At 52.5% G+C, this 22,374-nt stretch overlaps 1 protein-coding gene across 3 annotated transcripts in view; it reads left to right on the forward strand.

Moving 5' to 3' along the window:
* The window catches only part of KIAA1328 (KIAA1328 ortholog), a 363,237-nt gene that overhangs the window by 286,202 nt on the left and 54,661 nt on the right, over positions 1-22,374 (forward strand). Inside the window, exons 8-10 of one of the 3 annotated variants that reach the window (XM_063958050.1) lie at positions 4,558-4,712; positions 8,051-8,147; positions 15,671-16,440. In XM_063958050.1, the coding sequence (XP_063814120.1) occupies positions 4,558-4,712; positions 8,051-8,147; positions 15,671-15,896 (478 nt within the window). In that variant the 3' untranslated portion in view covers positions 15,897-16,440. Of the gene's footprint in view, positions 1-4,557; positions 4,713-8,050; positions 8,148-15,670; positions 16,441-22,374 lie in introns of those variants that run through there. The other 2 variants (XM_063958033.1, XM_063958040.1) reach the window with 2 other exon arrangements.

The following is a 22,374-nucleotide window of genomic DNA, read 5'->3' on the forward strand; positions in this document are numbered from 1 at the left end:
CGTAAAGAATGCTTACTTGCATGGTCCCATGTATCCTCCTCACCAGGCTTATCTGAGACTCGCGGTTCAGGATTGCCATTACCAATTCCAGACGTTACCTTTCGATTTCACTCCTGTGGTGGCTACACAGCTCGCACCGGCTAGAGGGACGCAGATTCAGGACTGGGTCCTGGTAACCACGGATTCAAGTCTTTGAGGAGGGGGAGCTGTCACTCAAGGGAAAAGCTTCCAAGGAAAATAATATAGTCAGGAAGCCTGCCTTCTCATAAACATGCTGAAATTGAGAGCCATTTACAACGGCCTTCAACAAGCGGTACATCTTCAAGATCAGCCCGTGTAGATCCAGTTGGATAATGTAACAGCAAGGTGGAACGAAAAGCAGAGCGGAAATGGCAGAGGTGACGAAGATCCCACTCTGGGCAGGAAAGACATGTGGGGGCTCTGTCGGCGGTTTTCATTCCGGGAGTGGACAACTGGGAAGTAGACTTCCTCAGCAGACACTATCTCCATCCGGGAGATTGGGACCTCGATCGGGAAGTCCTCGCAGAAGGGACAAGTCTTTGGGGAGTTCCTCAAGTAGACATGATGACACCTCGTCTCAACAAGAAGCTTCAGAAATATTATTCCAGGTCAAGAGACCCTCAGGCAATAGCAGTGGATGCACTGGGACCCAGTGGCTATTCCGGTCTGTGTATGTATTTCCTCCACTTCCACTGATCCCAAGAGTTCTCTGGATCATAAGTAGAACAAGGGTTCGGGCAATTTTCATTGCCCAGACTGGCCAAGGAGGGCTTGGTTCCCAGATCCTAGGGAGTTGCTCAGGAAAATGTCCGGGGCCTCTTCCTCTTCGCGAGGACCTACTACGGTAGGTGCCGTGCGTGTACCTAGACTTACCGCGGCTGCGTTTGACGACATGACTGTTAAGCGACAGATCCTAGCCCGGAAGGGTATTCCCAAGGTAGTCATCCCCACTCTTATTCAGGCCAGGAAATGAGTAACGTCTACACATTACCACCGTATTGGGAGAAAATATGTGTCTTGGTGTGATTCCAAGAAGGCTCCAACGGAAGAGTTTGTTAGGGCGCTTTTTCTCCATTTCCTACAGGCTGGAGTGAGTGCAGTCTGAAATTGGATTACATTAGGGTCCAGATTTCAACATTGGCAATTTTCTTTCAGTTACAATTGGCTTCCCTTCTGGGAGGTTAGATTTTCGTGAAAGGCATGTTGCGCATCCGAACCTCCATTGGTACCTCCAGTGGCACCATGGGATCTTAAGGTGGTGTTGCAGTTTCTTCAATTACGTTGGTTTGAACCTTTTACAGAAGGTGGAGTTGCAGCTTCTCACTTGAGAAGCGGTCATCCTGTTGGCCTTTGCATCTGCAAGGCGCGTGTCTGAGTTAGGGGCCTTGGCGCACAGGAGCCCTTATTTGATCTTCCACGAAGATAGAGCTGAATTAAGGACACGTCAGCGTTTTCTACCAAAGGTGGTTTCCTTTTTCTACAGGGACCGGCCTATTGTGGTGCCTGTGGCTACTGACGCCTTCGCTGAGTCAAAGTCTCTGGATGTGGTTGAAGCTTTGAAGATTATGTCGCCTGAACGGCTCAGATTAGGAAGGCGGAGGCTCTGTTTGTCCTGTATGCTCCCAACAAGATTGGGGGTCCTGCTTTCAAGCAGACCATTGCGCGCTGGATCTGTGGTGCGATTCAGCATGCTCATTACAAGGCAGGATTGCCGTTACCGAAATCGGTGAAGGCCCGTTCTACTAGAAAGGTGGGCTAGTCCTGGGCGGCTGCCGGGGGGAAGGGGGGGGGGGGGTCTCAGCATTACAACTTTGCCGAGCTGCTACTTGGTCGGGTTAAAACACGTTTGCAATGTTTTCCGAGTTTAATACCCTGGCCGATGAGGACCTCATGTTGGTCAATCGGTGCTGCAGAGTCATCCGCACTCTCACGCCCATTCTAGAGCTTTGGTATAACCCCATGGTTCTAATCAGAATCAGATTCAGCTTTATTGGCCAGGTATACTTGCGTATACTAGGAATTTGTTTTCGGTTTACAGTGCAGCAGACACAAAGGGAACAAGTAAATAGGAAGGGGGACATGTGCAGTCTTCAGATAAAGGAACCATAGGGAACAAAGTGATCATTACATGCAAAGAAATACAGTAGAGCAACTGGGCGGTCTACCAGGGGGTCGGATGGTCAGGAGTTCAGCAGGTGGACTGCTTGAGGAAAGAAGCTTTTGAGGCTTCTGTTGGATCTGGTGGGGATGGCCCTGTATCGTCTGCCAGATGGCAGCAGGTTGAGCATGCCATGGCTAGGGTGAAGCGGGTCCTTAACTATTCTGGTTGCCCGTTTTTTGAATCTGGACAGATACAGATCATGGACAGGGGGAAGGTCCGCTCCGATGATCTTCTCAGCTGACCTTACCACTCTTTGGAGCCTGCGTTTATCTCTCTCGCTGGCGGAACTATACCAGACGATTATTGAGGAGCACAGCACAGATTCTACGATTGCGGTGTAGAAGAGGAGCAGGAGCTTCTGTGGGATATTGAACTTCTTAAGTTGCCTTAGGAAGAACAGCCTCTGTTGCGCCTTTCCAATGATGGCCTTTGCGTTTGAGATCTCGGGAGATTGTGGTCCCCAGGAACTTGAAGGAGTCCACTAGCGACATTACGCTGTCGGCTATGATTAGTGGGGGAACTCCATCTGGCTTCTTCCTAAAGTCCACTACCATCTCAACAGTTTTGAGTGGGTTGAGCTCCAGGTTGTTGCAGCTACACCACCGGACCAGCCGGTCCACTTCCTGTCTGTATGCCGATTCGTTCCCATCTTTTATGAGGCCGATGACGGTGGTGTCATCAGCAAATTTTATGATCTTAACTGACTGCGACTCGGAGGAGCAGTCGTTGGTATACAGAGAGAAGAGCAGGGGTGAGAGGACACAGCCCTGAGGGGCCCCAGTACTGATGGACATTGCTTCGGAGGAGAATTCACCCACTTTGACCACCTGTTTTCTATCTGTCAGAAAGTCAACAATCCAGAAACAGGTAGCTTCTGGGACCCCTTGGCGGAGAAGTTTGGGGTAGAGAATGCTGGGGACGATTGTATTGAAGGCTGAGCTGAAGTCGACAAACAGGACCCTCCCATAGGTACCGGGCGCATCCAGATGCTGCAGAATGTAGTGCAGGCCCAGGTTGACAGCGTCCTCAACGCACCGATTCGCTCGATAGGCGAACTGAAGGGGGTCTAATTGGGGGCCGGTCACAACTTTTAGGTGGTTCAGTACCAGGCGCTCGAACACTTTCAATAACCACAGACGTCAGTGCTATCGGCCTGTAGTCATTTAGGTTTGTGATGGTAGGTTTCTTTGGGACCGGAACAATTGTGGAGCTTTTGAGGCAGGAGGGAACTTTGCGCAGTTGTAGCGATATGTTGAATATCCTGGCGAATATGGGGGGCAAGCTGACCGGCGGAGGGCGACACTCCGTCAGGACCCGGAGCCTACCTGGGATTGACCCTCTTGAGCATCTCCTCCACCTCCTCGCTGGTAATCTGCAATACCTGGGGTCGGCAACCGGAGGGGAGATCAGTAGGGGGGAGGTGACCCCAGCATCCTCTAGGACGTATGAGAAAATAGGATTTTATACCTACCGGTAAATCCTTTTCTCTTAGTCCGTAGAGGATGCTGGGCGCCCGTCCCAGTGCGTACTGTATCTGCAGTTATTGGTTGCGGTTACACACAGGTTGTGTTACGTTTTTTTGTCAGCATATTGCTAAATATTGTTGAACGCCACGTTCTGCGGCATCCTTGAGGTGTGTGCTGGTAATATGCTCACCTTAGTTCAACAATAAATCCTTTTCTCGTAATGTCCGTCTCCCTGGGTACAGTTCATATAACTGGAGTCTGGAGGAGGGGCATAGAGGGAGGAGCCAGTTCACACCCTTTCAAAGTCTTAAAGTGCCCATGTCTCCTGCGGATCCCCTCTATACCCCATGGTTCTAATGGTGACCCCAGCATCCTCTACGGATTTGTGCCTCGAGACAATCCAGTCTTGGAGGTCTACAGACCATTCCTTTGACTTCATGCTTGGTTTGTGCTCAGACATGCACTGTCAAGTGTGGGACCTTATATAGACAGGTGTGTGCCTTTCCAAATCATGTCCAATCAACTGAATTTACCACAGGTGGACTCCAATTAAGCTGTAGGAACATCTCAAGGATGATCAGTGGAAACAGGACGCGGCTGAGCTCAATTTTGAGCTTCACAGCAAAGGCTGTGAATACTTATGTACATGTGTTTTATTTGTAATAAATTTGCAAAAATCACAAAACTTTTTTCCCGTTGTCATTATGGGGTATTGTGTGTAGAATTTTGAGGGGAAAAATGAATTTATTCCATTTTGGAATAAGGCTGTAACATAAGAAAATGTGGGAAAAGTGACGCGCTGTGAATACTTTCCGGATGCACTGTAGGCTGCTGGAGCCAACACACCTGTGTATTCAGTGTCGGTGGTTCCTGCACCTCTCTTATTATGTCTGTTTTGTTTTCCTGCAGTCTGGCGAGGCCGATCTCGATAGGGCTCCCCACCCCTCCCTCCAGTAGGGGCAGTAAGAACATGCCAAGTCCCGATGGAAGCAGCTCAGGAAAGAAGACTGTTGGATTCGGTGGCAAACGCCAGGGCGAGCGGTCACGGGGCAGTCTCTGTCCAGGTAAGAGATGGTGAGGAGATGTATCAAAGCTTGGAGAGAGAGAAACGAACAACCAGCCGGGGGCCTAACTTGTCGTTTTTCTAATGCAGACTGTAATGGGGAAGATAGACAGTATTCGGTTGGTACTTTATCTCTCTCCACTTTCTCTCAAAGCTCTGGTCCACTGACTCTTGTATGTGAGTGTGTGTTCAGTAATGTGTACATGGTTCCGTTGATGGAACGCAGTGTGGCCTAAAACAGCGATACATCTAACCGTACAACAGTGTTTCCTGTAGGTGGCCTGTGCTTGGCAATACCGGGCTGTAGTAATTAGGAGCTGATTGGCCCGTAGAAAACTAGCTGCCGTGTTACAGTCTGTTGGGCAAGTGTACGAAGCCTTGGAGAGTGATAAAAGTGGGGAGAGACAAACTACCAACCAATCGGCTCCTAACTGTCATATTTCAAACACAGGGGCAGATGTATTAACCTGGAGAAGGCATAAGGAAGTGATAAACCAGTGATAAGTGCAAGGTGATAAATGCTCCAGCCAATCAGCTCCTAACTGCTAGTTTACATATTGGAGCTGATTGGCTGGTGCCTTTATCACCTTGCACTTATCACTGGTTTATCACTTCCTTATGCCTTCTCCAGGTTAATACATCTGCCCCACAGTCTGTAACATGGCAGTAAGGAGCTGGTTGGCTGATACTTTATCTCTCTCCATTTTATCACTCTCCGAGACTTAGTACATAGACCCCACTGTGAGATGCTTTTTGCTATGTTTTGGAGAGGTAGATACCCCAAGACACTTTTTTGGCAATGGTGATGAAGGAAAGAGAATAAGGGCGGTTTTTTACCGCTTTTTCATATGTACTACTGCCTGGGCGCCTGGTTTTCGCTGCGGAGGCTGGCGTTACCCTATAGAAGCATATGGGCTTCTTTCCGCAGCCACCCTGAGGGATCCAATCAGATCCCCCCCCCCTTCCCGTGTCATCCTGGTGGTCAGCCAGCCAAGTCGTGCAAGCTCCTCCTCCCCCAGCCAGAGGTCCTTCCGGCTGCAGGGAGGAGGTGCCTGGTACCGGGGCTGGGAGGTGACGGAGACCACCGGAGATCCCTGCACACCAGACCACCAACATCGCGGGGGATCTCTGTTTTCGCATTGCGAAACTAATCTTATATGTTAGTACATATGCGATGACTGGAGCTGGGCGGCGACGTATAGTAATACTGGTCAGTGTATGTAATGCATGTCCCCCTTCTCCTCTCCGCGATGTACTGTAGGTGTAATGGTCTGTTATCAGTGTCCTACAATCTTACCCTAATCCTGCGTACACAGCAAGTTTCCATTTGTAGAAGATTATGATCCCGGAATACAAGTATCTTCTGTCCTTTAAGGATGATAAAGTTGCACAAGACCCTTTTTAAAAGTCTTTTAATTAAAGCTCTCTCTAATGATATGTGCTGTGATTCCGGAGCGATGTATCCCACTGGTGTGAAACATTGATGGCTGGAAATAAAATTTCCCAATTACTAATTTACCAGAGCTCAGAGTCTCCCTATACCCTGGCACGGGGGCCGCGTCTCCCTCCCCCCCCCGACACCTTCCCCATCTCATCATTGTCACTATATACTCCCAGAGCTTTCTCTATATACCTACTGCTGCTGGCACAGAACAAATCCAGCTGGAGAATAACAAAAAAAAAAAAAAAATCTATAAATTGCAAAGATTTGATCTGGAAGGAAAGAAATAACCTGCGGTGCCCGCCAAGTCCGTTCCTGCTTCTCTCGCCATCCAAATAGTGTCATCAGGTTGGACCCAAGCAGCAGGGAAGGTTAATCCCTCTCGCTGCACAGCAACAAAAGCTCTGCGCCTGCAGACGACTTGTGTCCAGCAAAAATCAATTTCTAATTTGAAGCAAAATCAGTTTTGACTAACAGGGTTCGGGCTCTATTACTTGTGCCGTACAGTCGGCTGACACTTCAGTGCTTTGTGCTGTGCGCTACCAATTCAAAGAGTCATTTGCCAGCATTTCAGACTGGGTGTTAGCAATGCCCCCCTGGAACATGGCGCTGTCTGTAAGAAACTCTCGGCTGTGCTTAGGGTGGTGCACCGGTGGTGGAAAGACCATCCGTCTCCTTATTTACCTCGCAGGTAGAAGTGTTTCACCCCCCGTACTGGCAGCACAATGAAAGACATGGTGTAATGACATGGTGTAATGACAAGTAACACACTTAGAAGCTAGTACGTGGGCACTCCTATGTTTGCTTGGTGCACAGAAAAGGAAGCATGTATATTTTTGTCCATGTCCTAATAAAGTTTGTCCACTGGAGGCGCTGTCCTATTGGAGCCTATGGCTGATATGTAACTACTTCAGCTTATGAAGCAGCATCATTGAGGAATGAGATTGTGGGGTCTATTCATGAAGCAGTGAAAAGTGTGTGGAGAAGTTGCCCATGGCAACCAATCAGCTGCTACATATAAGTTTATAGGATGCACGTTATAAATGTTACCTCAACACTGATTGGTTGCCATGGGCAACTTCTCCACTGGCTCACTTCTCCACTCTTTTCACTGCTTAATGAATAGACACCTGTGTTTGCTGGTTAGTTTTATACCCAGAGTTGGAGTGGCCCACGGGTACAGTGGAAATACCCCCCCCCCCCCACCCCGAGACCTAATGGCTGAGTGCCCAACCCCTTCTCTAGTGGTCAGGTTCCAGACTGCACTCAAGTTATACACGGTCACTCAGAGTGTCACTTACCTGATGGAGCATGACAGCTGATAAACGTAGGTGCAAGGTTCACTTTTATAAGACAGCACCAAGGTTCGCCTAAAGGTAAGCCAAGCGTCTGAGGCGGCCACCATTGATGTCCCTATGACCAAACTGGAAGGTGTATGAGTAGTAAAACTGAAACCTATATTATCACACTCTTTCGTTAATGTTTATATGGTTGCATCATCCTATGTCCTATGCTCTTAATATATACACTGTATATCTTGCACCCATATCAAGTGTTCAATATATGCCTTGCAGCACCATATAAATAAAGAAGAATAATCCATTTACAAAGACAATGTATATATCAGGTAAAGATGTTTTTCTTCTCTCTGATGTATTCATCAATGTGTGACGGCTGAATAATGGCAGTGGTTTTATGAGCGGCGGTGATTATTCAGGAGCACTTGTGTCCCAGATATTGGCAGGAACGGGTCACTGTGTTCTTGGGAAGCTTTTTTTTACCTCCGTCATCGTGTCTGGGAATAAATCCATTTCCTTTTTGACAACTGGCATAAATGCAATAATTACTCCAATAAACGTATACATTTCCCATTACACCACTACCACTATTTATTCCAGGATCTCGGAAGGACGCAGCCACTTCTCCCAACATCTCTGGTCCGAAGATGGCGATGGAAGCCAGAAGAACAACGCCGCAACAGCGAGACATCTGCCGGTAGGAGAACATTGTGCTATCGTCCACGCATTAATATGTCGCGTATTGTCTCCCTTTCCTGAATGTGACAATAGCTTCCATCTCTAGTCCCTAACCGGTGTCGTGGAGATTAATACTTGACCACAGGTGTTGATGGAAACCATGTTCCGGCCCCGGTATATTTTGCTGTCCGATAGATCCACCAGTATTTATGACATCCTATAGAGGGGAGATTTAGCACGCACCCTGGTAGGATAAGAGCCTCAGACAGCGGATCTTCCCTGGTTGTTAACACACAATCTGACAAGACCTTGTTTATTCTTTTAAAGACTCCTTTTAGGCGTCCGTGTGACTAAGAGCAGAACCTTCGGGGCTAAATCATGGTTTTGTTTTAAAGTCATTTTGGGTCACGATGTCCAAGGTGTGATATAATTCATAGAGTGCTTTGTGCGAGAGTGCCTGGCCGCATTAATATGCAGCGCTACTTTCCCCGCAGCCAGTTTTCCCTCTCGCCCATGAACCAGGGGGCGGGGGTCCCTGCCTATAAATCTATTTGTTTATTGCCTGTCACTGGAAATCCTCTGTAATTGAAACTTACCTAGAATTGAGACGTTCTCCCCCTGTAAGGAGCAAACCTTCTTTTGAATATAAATTGAAAATCAAGTCTCGGTAATTGACAGCAAAAGTTACCTCGATCCCATAATCCTGCCTTATTGGGATTGGCGTTTTAGGCCGCACTAGGCATTTGATATAAATTTAAATGCATTACTTTTGAAATGGAGCGTAATTATATTCAGGAATATTACATCTTGCTGGTGGCAAGTTTCTCTTGACCATTTTCATCAATATTTTATTCCTGGACGGGATGAGAGACAAAATCCCTGAAATAAGAGGAAGAATAAACCACTTTAAGCATTGTGGAGGCAGCGGAATGCATTGTGATATGGGCAGCCGCACTTATATTGGACGATCTCTGCAGAGGATTGCGGGGAATGGGTGCTGTGCGGGACTGGGGCTATGCCTTTGTGTGTCACTGATTGGATATTGATGTTTATATACAATAGACACCACAACGCTGTTTATGAAAGTGACAGATCGCAGCTAAATTCATTAAAATGGAACTTCTTTTGAAGTGCATGGTCTCAATAAAGCGCCATCAGTATATAATATGAGGTTCAGGCGCACAAGGGTCTGCTCCCACTGTAGGTGCTTAGGGGTTATTGATCGTAGATATAATGAGCCTGATTATGGGTCATACACATTGCTGATGACTGAGTGAATATTTTCTACTGCACATGCATCTAAGTTGCGCTATGCACGCTTCCAGAGTCGCAGTTGCGTTGGAGACGCACCGTCTAAGGAATGTCTTGAAAATGTATTGGGCATTCTTGGGAAATGAGAGGGAGGTGATGATGCGGATTCAGCGGGGTGGTCCGGTTTATGGAGTGGTTTTGTCGTGGGTGTGTCAAGAAAGTGGTTGTGAACTCCGATACTTTGTCACTCACATTTGAGGCTGTGCTCTGGGGGGACAATCTGTACCTAACACGGGGCTGCTGCAGGTTCCAATGGTGCGACGCTCATAGACCGGGGAAACGCCGCGCACACGGATGCTGCAGACTCAGAATCAGGCCATAGAATGAGTTTTCTGCAGCTGTTTCATTTCACCCAGATTGAATAATTTACCGCCACTTAATCAGCTCCCAAGGGTCGCGATAAGGGACGTATTGAAATTGAGAACAAAATTGCTTTTGAGCGTCGTCTTTGAACAGTAAGTTACACTGCTGCATAGTTACAATGCATGAAAAAAGGAAAAGGTTCCAATTCATTCTCCCGCAGATTAGCACATTTGGTCCAGGAGGAGATAATAAGCCCAGAGAGGCCACCGCCAATTCCCTTGTATCAACCAACCTCATCATGTGATCTAATAGCCGTCCGTAGCTGAAAATGCCATGTTGTATTATCTACAGCAGTGGTTCTCAAACTCGGTCCTCAGGACCCCACACAGTGCATGTTTTGCAGGTAACCCAGCAGGTGCACAGGTGTATTCATTACTCACTAACACATATTAAAAGGTCCACAGGTGGAGCTAATTATTTCACTTGTGATTCTGTGAGGAGACCTGCAAAACATGCCCTGTGTGGGGTCCTGAGGACCGAGTTTGAGAACCTGTGATCTACAGCAATCTGGTCATTTCTGCCATTATGCGTTATTAATCAGCCAATCGGCTTCCTAACAAGTGTGAAATTAAGCTTATATTTACAGTGGCAATATCAGTACCTGGAACCCGTGTTTATAATAATGCACCAGTATTGTATTTCATATTTGATGAGAATCTCAGTACCTGCCGAACAAAATGGGGAGAGAAAAAAAGCGACACAGAACTTTTCTTAAGTCACAAACTTTTCTTAAAGGTGGCAAGAGAGGAGGGGGGGGCGCTGGCATTTGCAGCCAGAACGCGGTGAAGGGGGTGATGTCAGTTTTAAACTTGTTTCCTTATTTTATTATCTGCTCAGTGGAAAGTGCAGGCGTCCAGAAATGACCGACGCAGCTCCATATGCAGGTGATAAAAGCCGGCATCGCTAAATTAATCTCCCACTTACTCGCAGAGCAGGTCGTTAATTGTTCTCTCTGCTTGCTGTCGATATAATGTGAAAATTTTCATTCCCCATTCAAGACAGGGGAAGGTTGTAGCCGAAAATGTTAACATTTGCATTTTTATTTGTTGATTTATATAAAGGACAGCCTCTCACGGCAATCCATCACGTCGGTGACACCCTGAATATGAATAATGTATTGTGGACCCGGTGGTTACAACCTGTAATAAGCGCCAGGGACACAGGCAGAATCTTAACTACCCCACAAATGTAATATTTATCGACTCATAAACTTTATTGCTTTCGAGGTTCAATAATACTGACCATAGGACATTAATATCACTTATCCCAGTTTTATTTAGGGCAGTTCTGCAAAATAACCAGTCTATTTAATGCTTACTGAAAAATAATTTAAATTTACAGCTGTGGAAGTGGAGGTAGAAAGCATTTATTGTCTTCAGTCTGCGATAGCGGCTTCTCCACGTCCCGGTCACCTTACTGGTTCCCGATCACTTCTTCATTAAACCCGAGTAGCTCTTAATGGACTAGCCAGCGGTGACGGCCTGTTCGCGCGGGGAACCTCTAAGCTTTGTGGGGTCCGATACACAAGTGTTAGCTAGGTGGCTTCTTCATTCCTGCCGCACGTAGAACAGGTAGGGCTGATTGGAACTTTGAACCAGCTTCTGTGATGTTCAAAAATGTAAAGGAAAAAGTGTCGCCCAGTAAAGCTACATTGTAGCATTGTTCTAAAGAATAGTGTAAGGGAGTATCTCATCTGTCCTCCATCACACTCTACTCCCATCTACAGTCAATACAGGGGGGTATCTCCTCTACAGTCTTATGCCAGTGGTTCCCACGCTGTGTGCCTAGGCACCCCGGCTGCTGCGAGCCTCTTGCTCTCAGGTCGGTGGTCCAGGACCAAATCAAATTATTATGGTCAAAGTGATAGTCATAAAAACACGTGGACAGTCATGTGGGGGGGATGTACGCACTGCCATGTATCATCGTCAGGGATGCACTTTGCCGCAGTAATCATTAAACCCCACATAGGTGTGCCCTCTCTCCTCATTGCTGCTGTCACATTAAACAGACCTTCTAGTTGCGCCTAGTCATGAGCGCGTTTACCAACGGCGAGCGTCTGTTCGTGCATTTTTCTCCCAAAACACTGTACTGTAGCATTTTGTTTGCAGATGCAGTCGCACACAGACTATACAGAGGCCACGTATCATTTTAATCAGCAGAGTCTGATTGTGAGTCTGCATAGCGATGCGAATGAGATACTTTCTGGGGGGAAATGGCGTACCGAGTTGCCGCGACTTATTAGGTACGGAGGCTAGATGAGGAAATACTCATCTGTACATCTGATTATACTGACCACTAATCCCACTGCGCTATGTTCTGCACTCTCATTGAGAACACACACACACTTGTAGAGGAGAACCAGCGCCAGTGTCTGAGTTGGCAAATTGCAGTTTCCAGGGACTTTTTACAGGAGACCTATTACAGTAATATTGCACTGTGCAACTCATTGTTATTATAGTAAATTAAACCTTCTGCATCTTTCCAGATCATTCACTCAGGAGCGGCACGGCCACCTAGCAGGCCCCGCCCAGGAGCGGCACAGCCACCTAGCAGGCCCCGCCCAGGAGCGGCACAGCCACCTAGCAGGCCCCGCCCAGGAGCGGCACAGCCACCTAGCAGGCCCCGCCCAGGAGCGGCACAGCCACCTAGCAGGCCCCGCCCAGGAGCGGCACAGCCACCTAGCAGGCCCCGCCCAGGAGCTGCACAGCCACCTAGCAGGCCCCGCCCAGGAGCGGCACAGCCACCTAGCAGGAGCTGCACAGCCACCTAACAGGCCCCGCCCAGGAGCGGCACAGCCACCTAGCAGGAGCGGCACAGCCACCTAGCAGGCCCCGCCCAGGAGCGGCACAGCCACCTAGCAGGCCCCGCCCAGGAGCGGCACAGCCACCTAGCAGGCCCCGCCCAGGAGCGGCACAGCCACCTAGCAGGCCCCGCCCAGGAGCGGCACAGCCACCTAGCAGGCCCCGCCCAGGAGCGGCACAGCCACCTAGCAGGCCCCGCCCAGGAGCTGCACAGTCACCTAGCAGGAGCTGCACAGCCACCTAACAGGCCCCGCCCAGGAGCGGCACTGCCACCTAGCAGGCCCCGCCCAGGAGCTGCACAGCCACCTAGCAGGAGCGGCACAGCCACCTAGCAGGCCCCGTCCAGGAGCGGCACAGCCACCTAGCAGGAGCGGCACAGCCACCTAACAGGCCCCGCCCAGGAGCGGCACAGCCACCTAGCAGGCCCCGCCCAGGAGCGGCACAGCCACCTAGCAGGCCCCGCCCAGGAGCGGCACAGCCACCTAGCAGGCCCCACCCAGGAGCGGCACAGCCACCTAGCAGGCCCCGCCCAGGAGCGGCACAGCCACCTAGCAGGCCCCGCCCAGGAGCGGCACAGCCACCTAGCAGGCCCCGCCCAGGAGCTGCACAGCCACCTAGCAGGCCCCGCCCAGGAGCTGCACAGTCACCTAGCAGGAGCTGCACAGCCACCTAACAGGCCCCGCCCAGGAGCGGCACAGCCACCTAGCAGGCCCCGCCCAGGAGCTGCACAGCCACCTAGCAGGAGCGGCACAGCCACCTAGCAGGCCCCGCCCAGGAGCTGCACAGCCACCTAGCAGGCCCCGCCCAGGAGCTGCACAGCCACCTAGCAGGCCCCGCCCAGGAGCTGCACAGCCACCTAGCAGGCCCCGCCCAGGAGCTGCACAGCCACCTAGCAGGCCCCGCCCAGGAGCTGCACAGCCACCTAGCAGGCCCCGCCCAGGAGCTGCACAGCCACCTAGCAGGCCCCGCCCAGGAGCTGCACAGCCACCTAGCAGGAGCTGCACAGCCACCTAGCAGGCCCCACCCAGGAGCTGCACGGCCACCTAGCAGGCCCCGCCCAGGAGCTGCACGGCCACCTAGCAGGCCCCGCCCAGGAACTGCACGGCCACCTAGCAGGCCCCGCCCAGGTGCTGCACGGCCACCTAGCAGGCCCCCACACGGGAGCTGCACGGCCACCTAGCAGGCCCCCACTCGGGAGCTGCACGGCCACCTAGCAGGCCCCCACTCGGGAGCTGCACGGCCACCTAGCAGGCCCCCACTCGGGAGCTGCACGGCCACCTAGCAGGCCCCCACTCGGGAGCTGCACGGCCACCTAGCAGGCCCCCACCCTGCCGGAGTAAGTTCAAAGGAAATGTTAAAGCTGGAAGAACATCTGTAATACCTTAGGGACTGATGGATGGTACTCTCTCATCTGACACCGTTTAAAATAAATAGACTGAATAATATGGAGTTAAAGCAAATTTTGTGCATAAGAAAGAAGCAAAATACGCATAAACGGCAAATTGCCCCAAAATTCAAACATCAATGGTAACAAATTCTCGGAATGGTCACTATAGCGAAGACATCAGAACTCTACAGAGGTCACTTACAGGAGTTTGTACATACGTATTAGCATCACACATTTCCGCAGGTATAAGAAGTGGGATAAGTCTCCCTTTGGCTTGATCCGTGCCGACGCCATTGTCCCCTCTGACCTTGTCCTAATGAGTACAGTAGTGCGTTTAGAAGCCAATAAGTACGTGTGTTTCCAGGTGGGGGCTCTGGCAGCTACGTTGTATGTTGCTGTGTGATAAGCACTGATATTTAGAGGTCACACCGCCCGGCGTGCTTTGGTTCTACCCGCTTATGGAACAGCGAGGACAGGCGTCTTTAAAACTCATATTTCTTTAAAGGAAAGATTAAAAACCGTTTCATCTGGTTGCAACTGAATTTCAAAGGCAGGGAAGCAATGTTACAGATCTCACAAGGACAAGAAAAGGGATCAGAGCAGATTATGGGTTAAATAGGGTCTGGGGCTCGGAGAGCGCAGAGAGAATGTCAGGACGGGAGAACGCATGTGCTTCGATATTCAGACTTCCTTGGTAAATGGGTGAAGCAACCGCACTGTCGCTAAAGGAATGATCGTTTATGAAGAGGCAGATGAATGGTTTGCAGCAAATAGTTATATTTAAGAAGACGTTAGTCGCTGTAAATGTAACAATTAGTCACATGCATTTTGTTTTCAATATTGTATTGATGGCCAAGATAGCCAATCAGGAGATAGGGGAGGCAGAGAATTGCTACATTGTGTAACAGCTGGCAAGTAACATTGCAGTCCTTGCCCCACGGTGTAGCGTCATCGCTCCTAGATCCTCCAGTCTTCAAAAAACACATACAAGTAAACTCTTCTTCAGAACCACAGTTGTATGTCACACTCCACCACTGGCCTTCCCCTGCTCTGTGCTCGGGGGCCTGCTCTGTGCTCGGGGGCCTGCTCTCTACTTGGGGGCCTGCTCTCTACTCGTCCATGGGGGTAATTCATATCTGATCGCTGCTGTGTGTTTTCACACAGCGGGTGATCAGGTCCTAATGCGCATCGCACAGCTACAGCGGGCTTGGCCGGTCAATGACTGGATGGTGCGAAGGATCCATTCGCACAGGCATTCGCAAGGAGATTGACAGTAATAGGCTGTTTGTGGGTGGCAACTGACCGTTTTCAGGGATTGTCCAGAAAAACGCAGACGGGCTCAAGTGTTTTCAGGGGAGGGTGTCTGACGTCGGCTCCGGCCCCGATCAGCAGGATTCAATCGCACTGGAACAGTAAGTCCTGGGCTGCACTGAGACTGCACAAACTGATTTTTGTGCAGCTTTGCAACACAAGCAAACGCACACTTGCACAACGATTTAACCCTCCCCCTGTAGGCGGCGACTCTCTGATTGCAGGGCAGCAAAAAATGCAACCCAGCGGTCTGATCTGAATTACCCCCCATATACGCCTGATGGCGTCTTCAGTTCCCCTGTAAATGAATGTTTCCCCATCCCGCATCCTCCTGTGCTAACTAGGGTTTGCCTCTCCTGTTTTTTCCAGCTGTCCTGCCTGTTACGCCAAGCAGTCCTACAGTATCATGTGTCTACTGTTCTTCATTCCGCCACCTCGTCTTCCCTGCGCCGGGCATCTAAATTATCTAAATGCTTACAAAGACCATATTTCTACACACATTGCCTGCCCGGCTTCCTCTCCCCGGTGCTCCTCTGTCATTGTGTCCTTTCATTCCCATTTTACCCACCTTAACCCATACACAACAGAAGTGTAATACGCAGAATAATGCATTTAAAAAAAAAAAAAATTCACAGCTTTGCTTTTTAGTTGTGTATATTATGAAGACATTCTTTCACATGCAAGATTTAGATCTCAGAATGCCGTGATAGGAGCAAAGGACATGCCACGTCTGGGACGTTACGGGGAGAGGAACGCGAGATTGCTGCGTGGGATAACATTCAGCCGCGCCCAGTTGATCTCTGACATTGCACCTACAGGCTGGGAAAGTCATCTGCAAGCTTCCAAATCCACCAACCATTTGTCTCTAACGCCAGATTCCTTTGTCGTGGGTGCGAAGGACGGGCGTCTCTAAATCTGCTTATCGCAAAATACAAATGCCCTTTAGAAGGATGATTATGGCGTGAGGGGTGACCTATAGCATTGGTACTCGTAGCGATGGGTGTAGTGTATGTTGACAGAATGCCGACATGGATGTTATGTCTACATGTAGCATGACATACAGAAATATCAACGTGGTCATAATGTCGACATGTTTATTATGCCAACAGCAAAAATTTCGACATAGCAATTTTCACTATTTTAGCCTGAACCTAAATTTTGCATTAAAATGCTATGTCATCATTATGACTGTCAACATGTATGTGTGTCGGCATGTTACATTCTGTCAACATTTAGAATATGTTGACATTGTGACAGAATACCGTAGCAATGAGCAGGACTTCTCTATACATTAAGCCACACACTCAGCCTGTACGTCACACTAGGACTCCCCCTGCCTGTACGTCACACTAGGAACCCCCCCCCCCCCCCCTGCCTGTACGTCACACTAGGAACCCCCCCCCCCCCCCCTGCCTGTACGTCACACTAGGAACCCCCCCCCCCCTGCCTGTACGTCACACTAGGAACCCCCCCCTGCCTGTACGTCACACTAGGGCCCCCCCTGCCTGTACATCACACTAGGACCCCCCGCCTGTACGTCACACTAGGGCCCCCCCTGCCTGTACGTCACACTAGAGCCCCCCCCCCCCTGCCTGTACGTCACACTAGGGCCCCCCCCTGCCTGTACGTCACATTAGCCCCCCCCCCCTACCTGTACGTCACACTAGGGCCCCCCCCCGCCTACCTGTACGTCAACCTGGGACCCCCCTGCCTTTACGTCACACTGGGGCCCCCCCTACCTGTACCTCACCCTCAGGCCTGTACGTCACACTGCCCCCCCCTCCGCCTGTACGTCACACTTGTCCCCCCCTACCCCCCACCTGTATGTCACACTAGGACCCCCCCTGCCTGTACGTCACACTGCCCCCCCCCCCTGCCTGTACGTCACACTGGGGCCCCCCACCTGTACGTCACACTAGGGCCCCCCCGCCTACCTGTACGTCAACCTGGGACCCCCCCTGCCTATACGTCACACTGGGGCCCCCCCCTACCTGTACCTCACCCTCAGACCCCCCCTGCCTGTACGTCACACTGGGCCCCCCGCCTGTACGTCACACTGCCCCCCCCCCCACATCTGTACGTCACACTAGGACCCCCCCTGCCTGTACGTCACACTAGGACCCCCCCTGACTGTACGTCACACTAGGGCCCCCCCTGCCTGTACGTCACACTAGGCCCCCCCCTGCCTGTACGTCACACTAGGGCTCCCCCCCCGCCTACCTGTATGTCAACCTGGGACCCCCCCTGCCTTTACGTCACACTGGGGCCCCCCCTACCTGTACCTCACCCTCAGGCCTGTACGTCACACTGCCCCCCCCTCCGCCTGTACGTCTGTACGTCACACTTGCTCCCCCCCACCTGTACGTCACACTAGGACCCCCCCCACCTGTACGTCACACTAGGGCCCCCCCCGCCTACCTGTACGTCAACCTGGGACCCCCCCTGCCTATACGTCACACTGGGGCCCCCCCTACCTGCACCTCACCCTCAGACCCCCCCCTGCCTGTACGTCACACTGGGCCCCCCGCCTGTACGTCACAATGCCCCCCCCCCCCACATCTGTACGTCACACTAGGACCCCCCCTGCCTGTACGTCACACTGGCCCCCCCGCCTGTACATCACACTGCCCCCCCCCCACATCTGTACGTCACACTAGGACCCCCCCTGCCTGTACGTCACACTAGGACCCCCCCTGCCTGTACGTCACACTGGGGCCCCCCCTGTCTGTACGTCACACTGGGGCCCCCCCCCTACCTGTACGTCACACTAGGACCCCCTCCCCCCTGCCTGTACGTCACAATAGGGGCCCCCCCTGCCTGTACGCCATACTGGGGCCCCCCTGCCTGTACGTCACACTGGGACCTCCCCTGCCTGTACGTCACACTCTGGGCCCCCCCTGCCTGTACGGCATACTGGGGCCCCCCCCCTGCCTGTACGTCACACTTGGACCCCCCCTGCCTGTACATCACACTAGGACCCCCCCCCCCCGCTTGTACTTCACACTAGGGCCCCCCTGCCTGTACGTCACACTAGGGCCCCCCCTGCCTGTACGTCACACTAGGGCCCCCCCTACCTGTACGTCACACTAGGGACCCCCCGCCTACCTGTACGTCAACCTGGGACCCCCCCTGCCTTTACGTCACACTGGGGCCCCCCCTACCTGTACCTCACCCTCAGACCCCCCCCTGCCTGTACGTCACACTGCCCCCCCCCGCCTGTACGTCACACTTGCCCCCCCCCCCTCCCCCCCACCTGTACGTCACACTAGGACCCCCCCTGCCTGTACGTCACTGCCCCCCCCCCCCCCCTGCCTGTACGTCACACTGGGCCCCCCCCCTACCTGTACGTCACACTAGGGCCCCCCCCCGCCTACCTGTACGTCAACCTGGGAACCCCCCTGCCTATACGTCACACTGGAGCCCCCCCTACCTGTACCTCACCCTCAGACCCCCCTGCCTGTACGTCACACTGGGCCCCCCCACCTGTACGTCACACTGCCCCCCCCCCCCCCCCACACACATCTGTACGTCACACTAGGACCCCCCCTGCCTGTACGTCACACTGCCCCCCCCCCCCATCTGTACGTCACACTAGGACCCCCCCTGCCTGTACGTCACACTGGGGCCCCCCCTGCCTGTACGTCACACTGGGTCCCCCCCCCCCTACCTGTACGTCACACTAGGACCCCCCCTGCCTGTACGTCACACTAGGGGCCCCCCCTGCCTGTACGCCATACTGGGGCCCCCCTGCCTGTACGTCACACTAGGACCTCCCCTGCCTGTACGTCACACTAGGACCTCCCCTGCCTGTACGTCACACTCTGGGCCCCCCCTGCCTGTACGTCACACTAGGACCCCCCCCTGCCTGTACGTCACACTGGGCCCCCCCGCCTGTACGTCACACTGGCCCCCCCCCCCCACATCTGTACGTCACACTAGGACCCCCCCTGCCTGTACGTCACACTAGGACCCCCCCTGCCTGTACGTCACACTAGGACCCCCCCTGCCTGTACGTCACACTAGGGGCCCCCCCTGCCTGTACGTCACACTAGGGGCCCCCCCTGCCTGTACGCCATACTGGTGCCCCCCAGCCTCTACGTCACACTGGGCCCCCCCCCTGCCTGTACGTCACACTAGGGGCCCCCCCTGCCTGTACGTCACACTAGGGGCCCCCCCTGCCTGTACGCCATACTGGGGCCCCCCTGCCTGTACGTCACACTGGGGCCCCCCCTGCCTATACGTCACACTGGGCCCCCCCCCCCCCTACCTGTACGTCACACTAGGGGCCCCCCCTGCCTGTACGTCACACTAGGACCTCCCCTGCCTGTACGTCACACTAGGACCTCCCCTGCCTGTACGTCACACTAGGGGCCCCCCCTGCCTGTACGCCATACTGGGGCCCCCCTGCCTGTACGTCACACTAGGACCCCCCCTGCCTGTACGTCACACTGGGCCCCCCCGCCTGTACGTCACACTGCCCCCCCCCACATCTGTACGTCACACTAGGACCCCCCCTGCCTGTACGTCACACTAGGGGCCCCCCCTGCCTGTACGTCACACTAGGGGCCACCCCTGCCTGTACGCCATACTGGTGCCCCCCAGCCTCTATGTCACACTGGGGTCCCCCCCTGCCTGTACGTCACACTAGGACCCCCCCCTGCCTGTACGTCACACTAGGACCCCCCCCCTGCCTGTACGTCACACTAGGGGCCCCCCCTGCCTGTACGCCATACTGGGGCCCCCCTGCCTGTACGTCACACTGGAGCCTCCCCTGCCTGTACGTCACACTAGGACCTCCCCTGCCTGTACGTCACACTCTGGGCCCCCCCTGCCTGTACGTCACACTCTGGGCACCCCCTGCCTGTACGCCATACTGGGGCCCCCGGACATACTATGCCTCATGCGACGCTTCCTGCGTGTGAGAGAGCTGACAGCTCTCCTGATCTGCCTCCTATCTCTCCACTCTCCTCGCTGATCTATCCTCCATTTATTCAGTCTACAACTGCACAGTGGCTAAGCTGCTGGACTGAGACTTTCCCGTTGGCCTCATACATAAGTAACTGTGCCGGATAATGGCAGACACGGAATGCCGCAGCTGTGTGGCCGTGCTTGTCCAAACTTCCTTATCTGCCACTGAAACGGAATAATGACCTGACATTGGCCGGCTCTGGAAGTCACACTAGGGCGGCTCGGGTCCATTCCTTACCACCTGCTGATTACTCCAGTGTGTTGCTGTAGAAGTACAAGTCGCAGAAGGGTTCCGCCTTAGGAGTCAGCAGTAATCCCTCATGTTACTTAAACTCGTCCTAAAGGCGCTGTTTTTTGATTTTTGTGTGTTTTGTTTTTTACCTCCCCCTTCTGGCCACATTTTAGTTTCTTTGGTACCATATTGAGATTCCATTTTCATGTAAGATGTTGTGAAAAGCTGGGCCTGCAGGAGACACTCAGGAGCTAGTAGTGTCATCATTAATGAGGAGATGAAATCGTCCCTGTCATGTGCGATTAGGAGACCTCGGTCTGGAAACGTTTGTATGCGTGTAACACGTGTAATTGCTTCCACTGCCATACAACATCTGTGTACGAAGCGGAGTGCATCCAGTTTGTCCTCCTGCAGAGCTGCTGCTTATCTGCTGCGCACGCTCCTTGCCGCGGCGCCGCCGTTCTTTGTTCCTCGCGTTTGAAGATACTTTTACAGCCTTCCAGTAATTTATGATTCGAGTCACAATTAGTAAGAGGTGGCGGCTAGGCAGAGCAGAGAGCTTTAACTGAGCTACTTACAGCATAGATCATAATCACTGTAATTATTAACGCTTGCCTGTCTCCTCTCACACTTCAGCGCCATCCATGCAGGCCAACAAAGAACAGCCTGCAGATATGGATTTATGGTATTACTGTATTACAGTAGCTATGGTATACACTATCCACACTTTGGACAATGGATAGATTAATATATAGTATCAGAGAAGTCGTCTCCCTGTTTATCTGTTCAGCGAATAGGATTTTCCGCTAATAGTGTTTGTTTTAGGTGCGTTCTAGACCGGCAGAAAAATTGTTTCAAATGTTTATTGTGCTCCCATTCCTAATAACCCCACTATGATGATCCACGTGGAACAGAGGCATAAAACGGGCTGGGGCTGTAGATTGGGGTATGGGTGTACAATCCCTTTCCTGCTATGACTTCTATATGGCCATAGAGCAGATGAAGCTCAGGAAGCGCTGCCAGACTCTGCAGAGTGTTAAGGACTCTGTGCCCCCTGCCCACGGCTACCTGCAAGCTCTGCGACCGTCCTGTATTGTTACTTGGCTTCCTCTGTTGTTTAATATCATACCTCATTAGACGTGGGAGGCCTGGCAGCTGTGCGCCGGCTCGCTCAGTCACCGGTGCCGGCGTTGTAGGACCAGGTGGTCTTATTACTGGGTTCCCAGCTTCGGTGCCTCCCTCCAGACTCGCCCTGCATGTTAGATATCCCTTTAATCACCCATCCTGCAGAGTCGGTACCTGTTAACCCTTCTCTTTCCTGTCCCCCTTGTCTAGTAAGTGTCCACTCAGAGCTTGTATTAAACAAGTCTCCAACTACATGCAAAGACCCATTGTATGTGCCTGTCTGCTCTCCCATATGATGGGTACAGAGTCACTGAGAGCTGCTGTGCCTCCCCCTACCCCTCACCCCTGCCTGCTCTCCCATATGACGGGTACAGGGTCACTGAGAGCTGCTGTGCCTCCTCCTGCGCCTCCCCCTGCCTGCTCTCCCATATGATGGGTACAGGGTCACAGAGTTCCTGTGCCTCCCCCTGCACCTCACCCCTGCCTGCTCTCCCATGTGAAGGGTACAGGGTCACCGAGAGTTGCTGTGCCCCCCCCCCCCCCTTCCTGCACCTCACCCCTGCCTCCTCTCCCATATGATGGGTACAGGGTCACTGAGAGTTGCTGTGCCCCCCCCCCCCTTCCTGCACCTCACCCCTGCCTCCTCTCCCATATGATGGGTACAGGGTCACTGAGAGTTGCTGTGCCCCCCCCCCCCTTCCTGCACCTCACCCCTGCCTCTCTCCCATATGATGGGTATAGAGACACA

This window comes from Pseudophryne corroboree, chromosome 1 (assembly GCF_028390025.1).
Source record: "Pseudophryne corroboree isolate aPseCor3 chromosome 1, aPseCor3.hap2, whole genome shotgun sequence".
Classification (NCBI taxonomy): Eukaryota; Metazoa; Chordata; class Amphibia; order Anura; family Myobatrachidae; genus Pseudophryne; species Pseudophryne corroboree.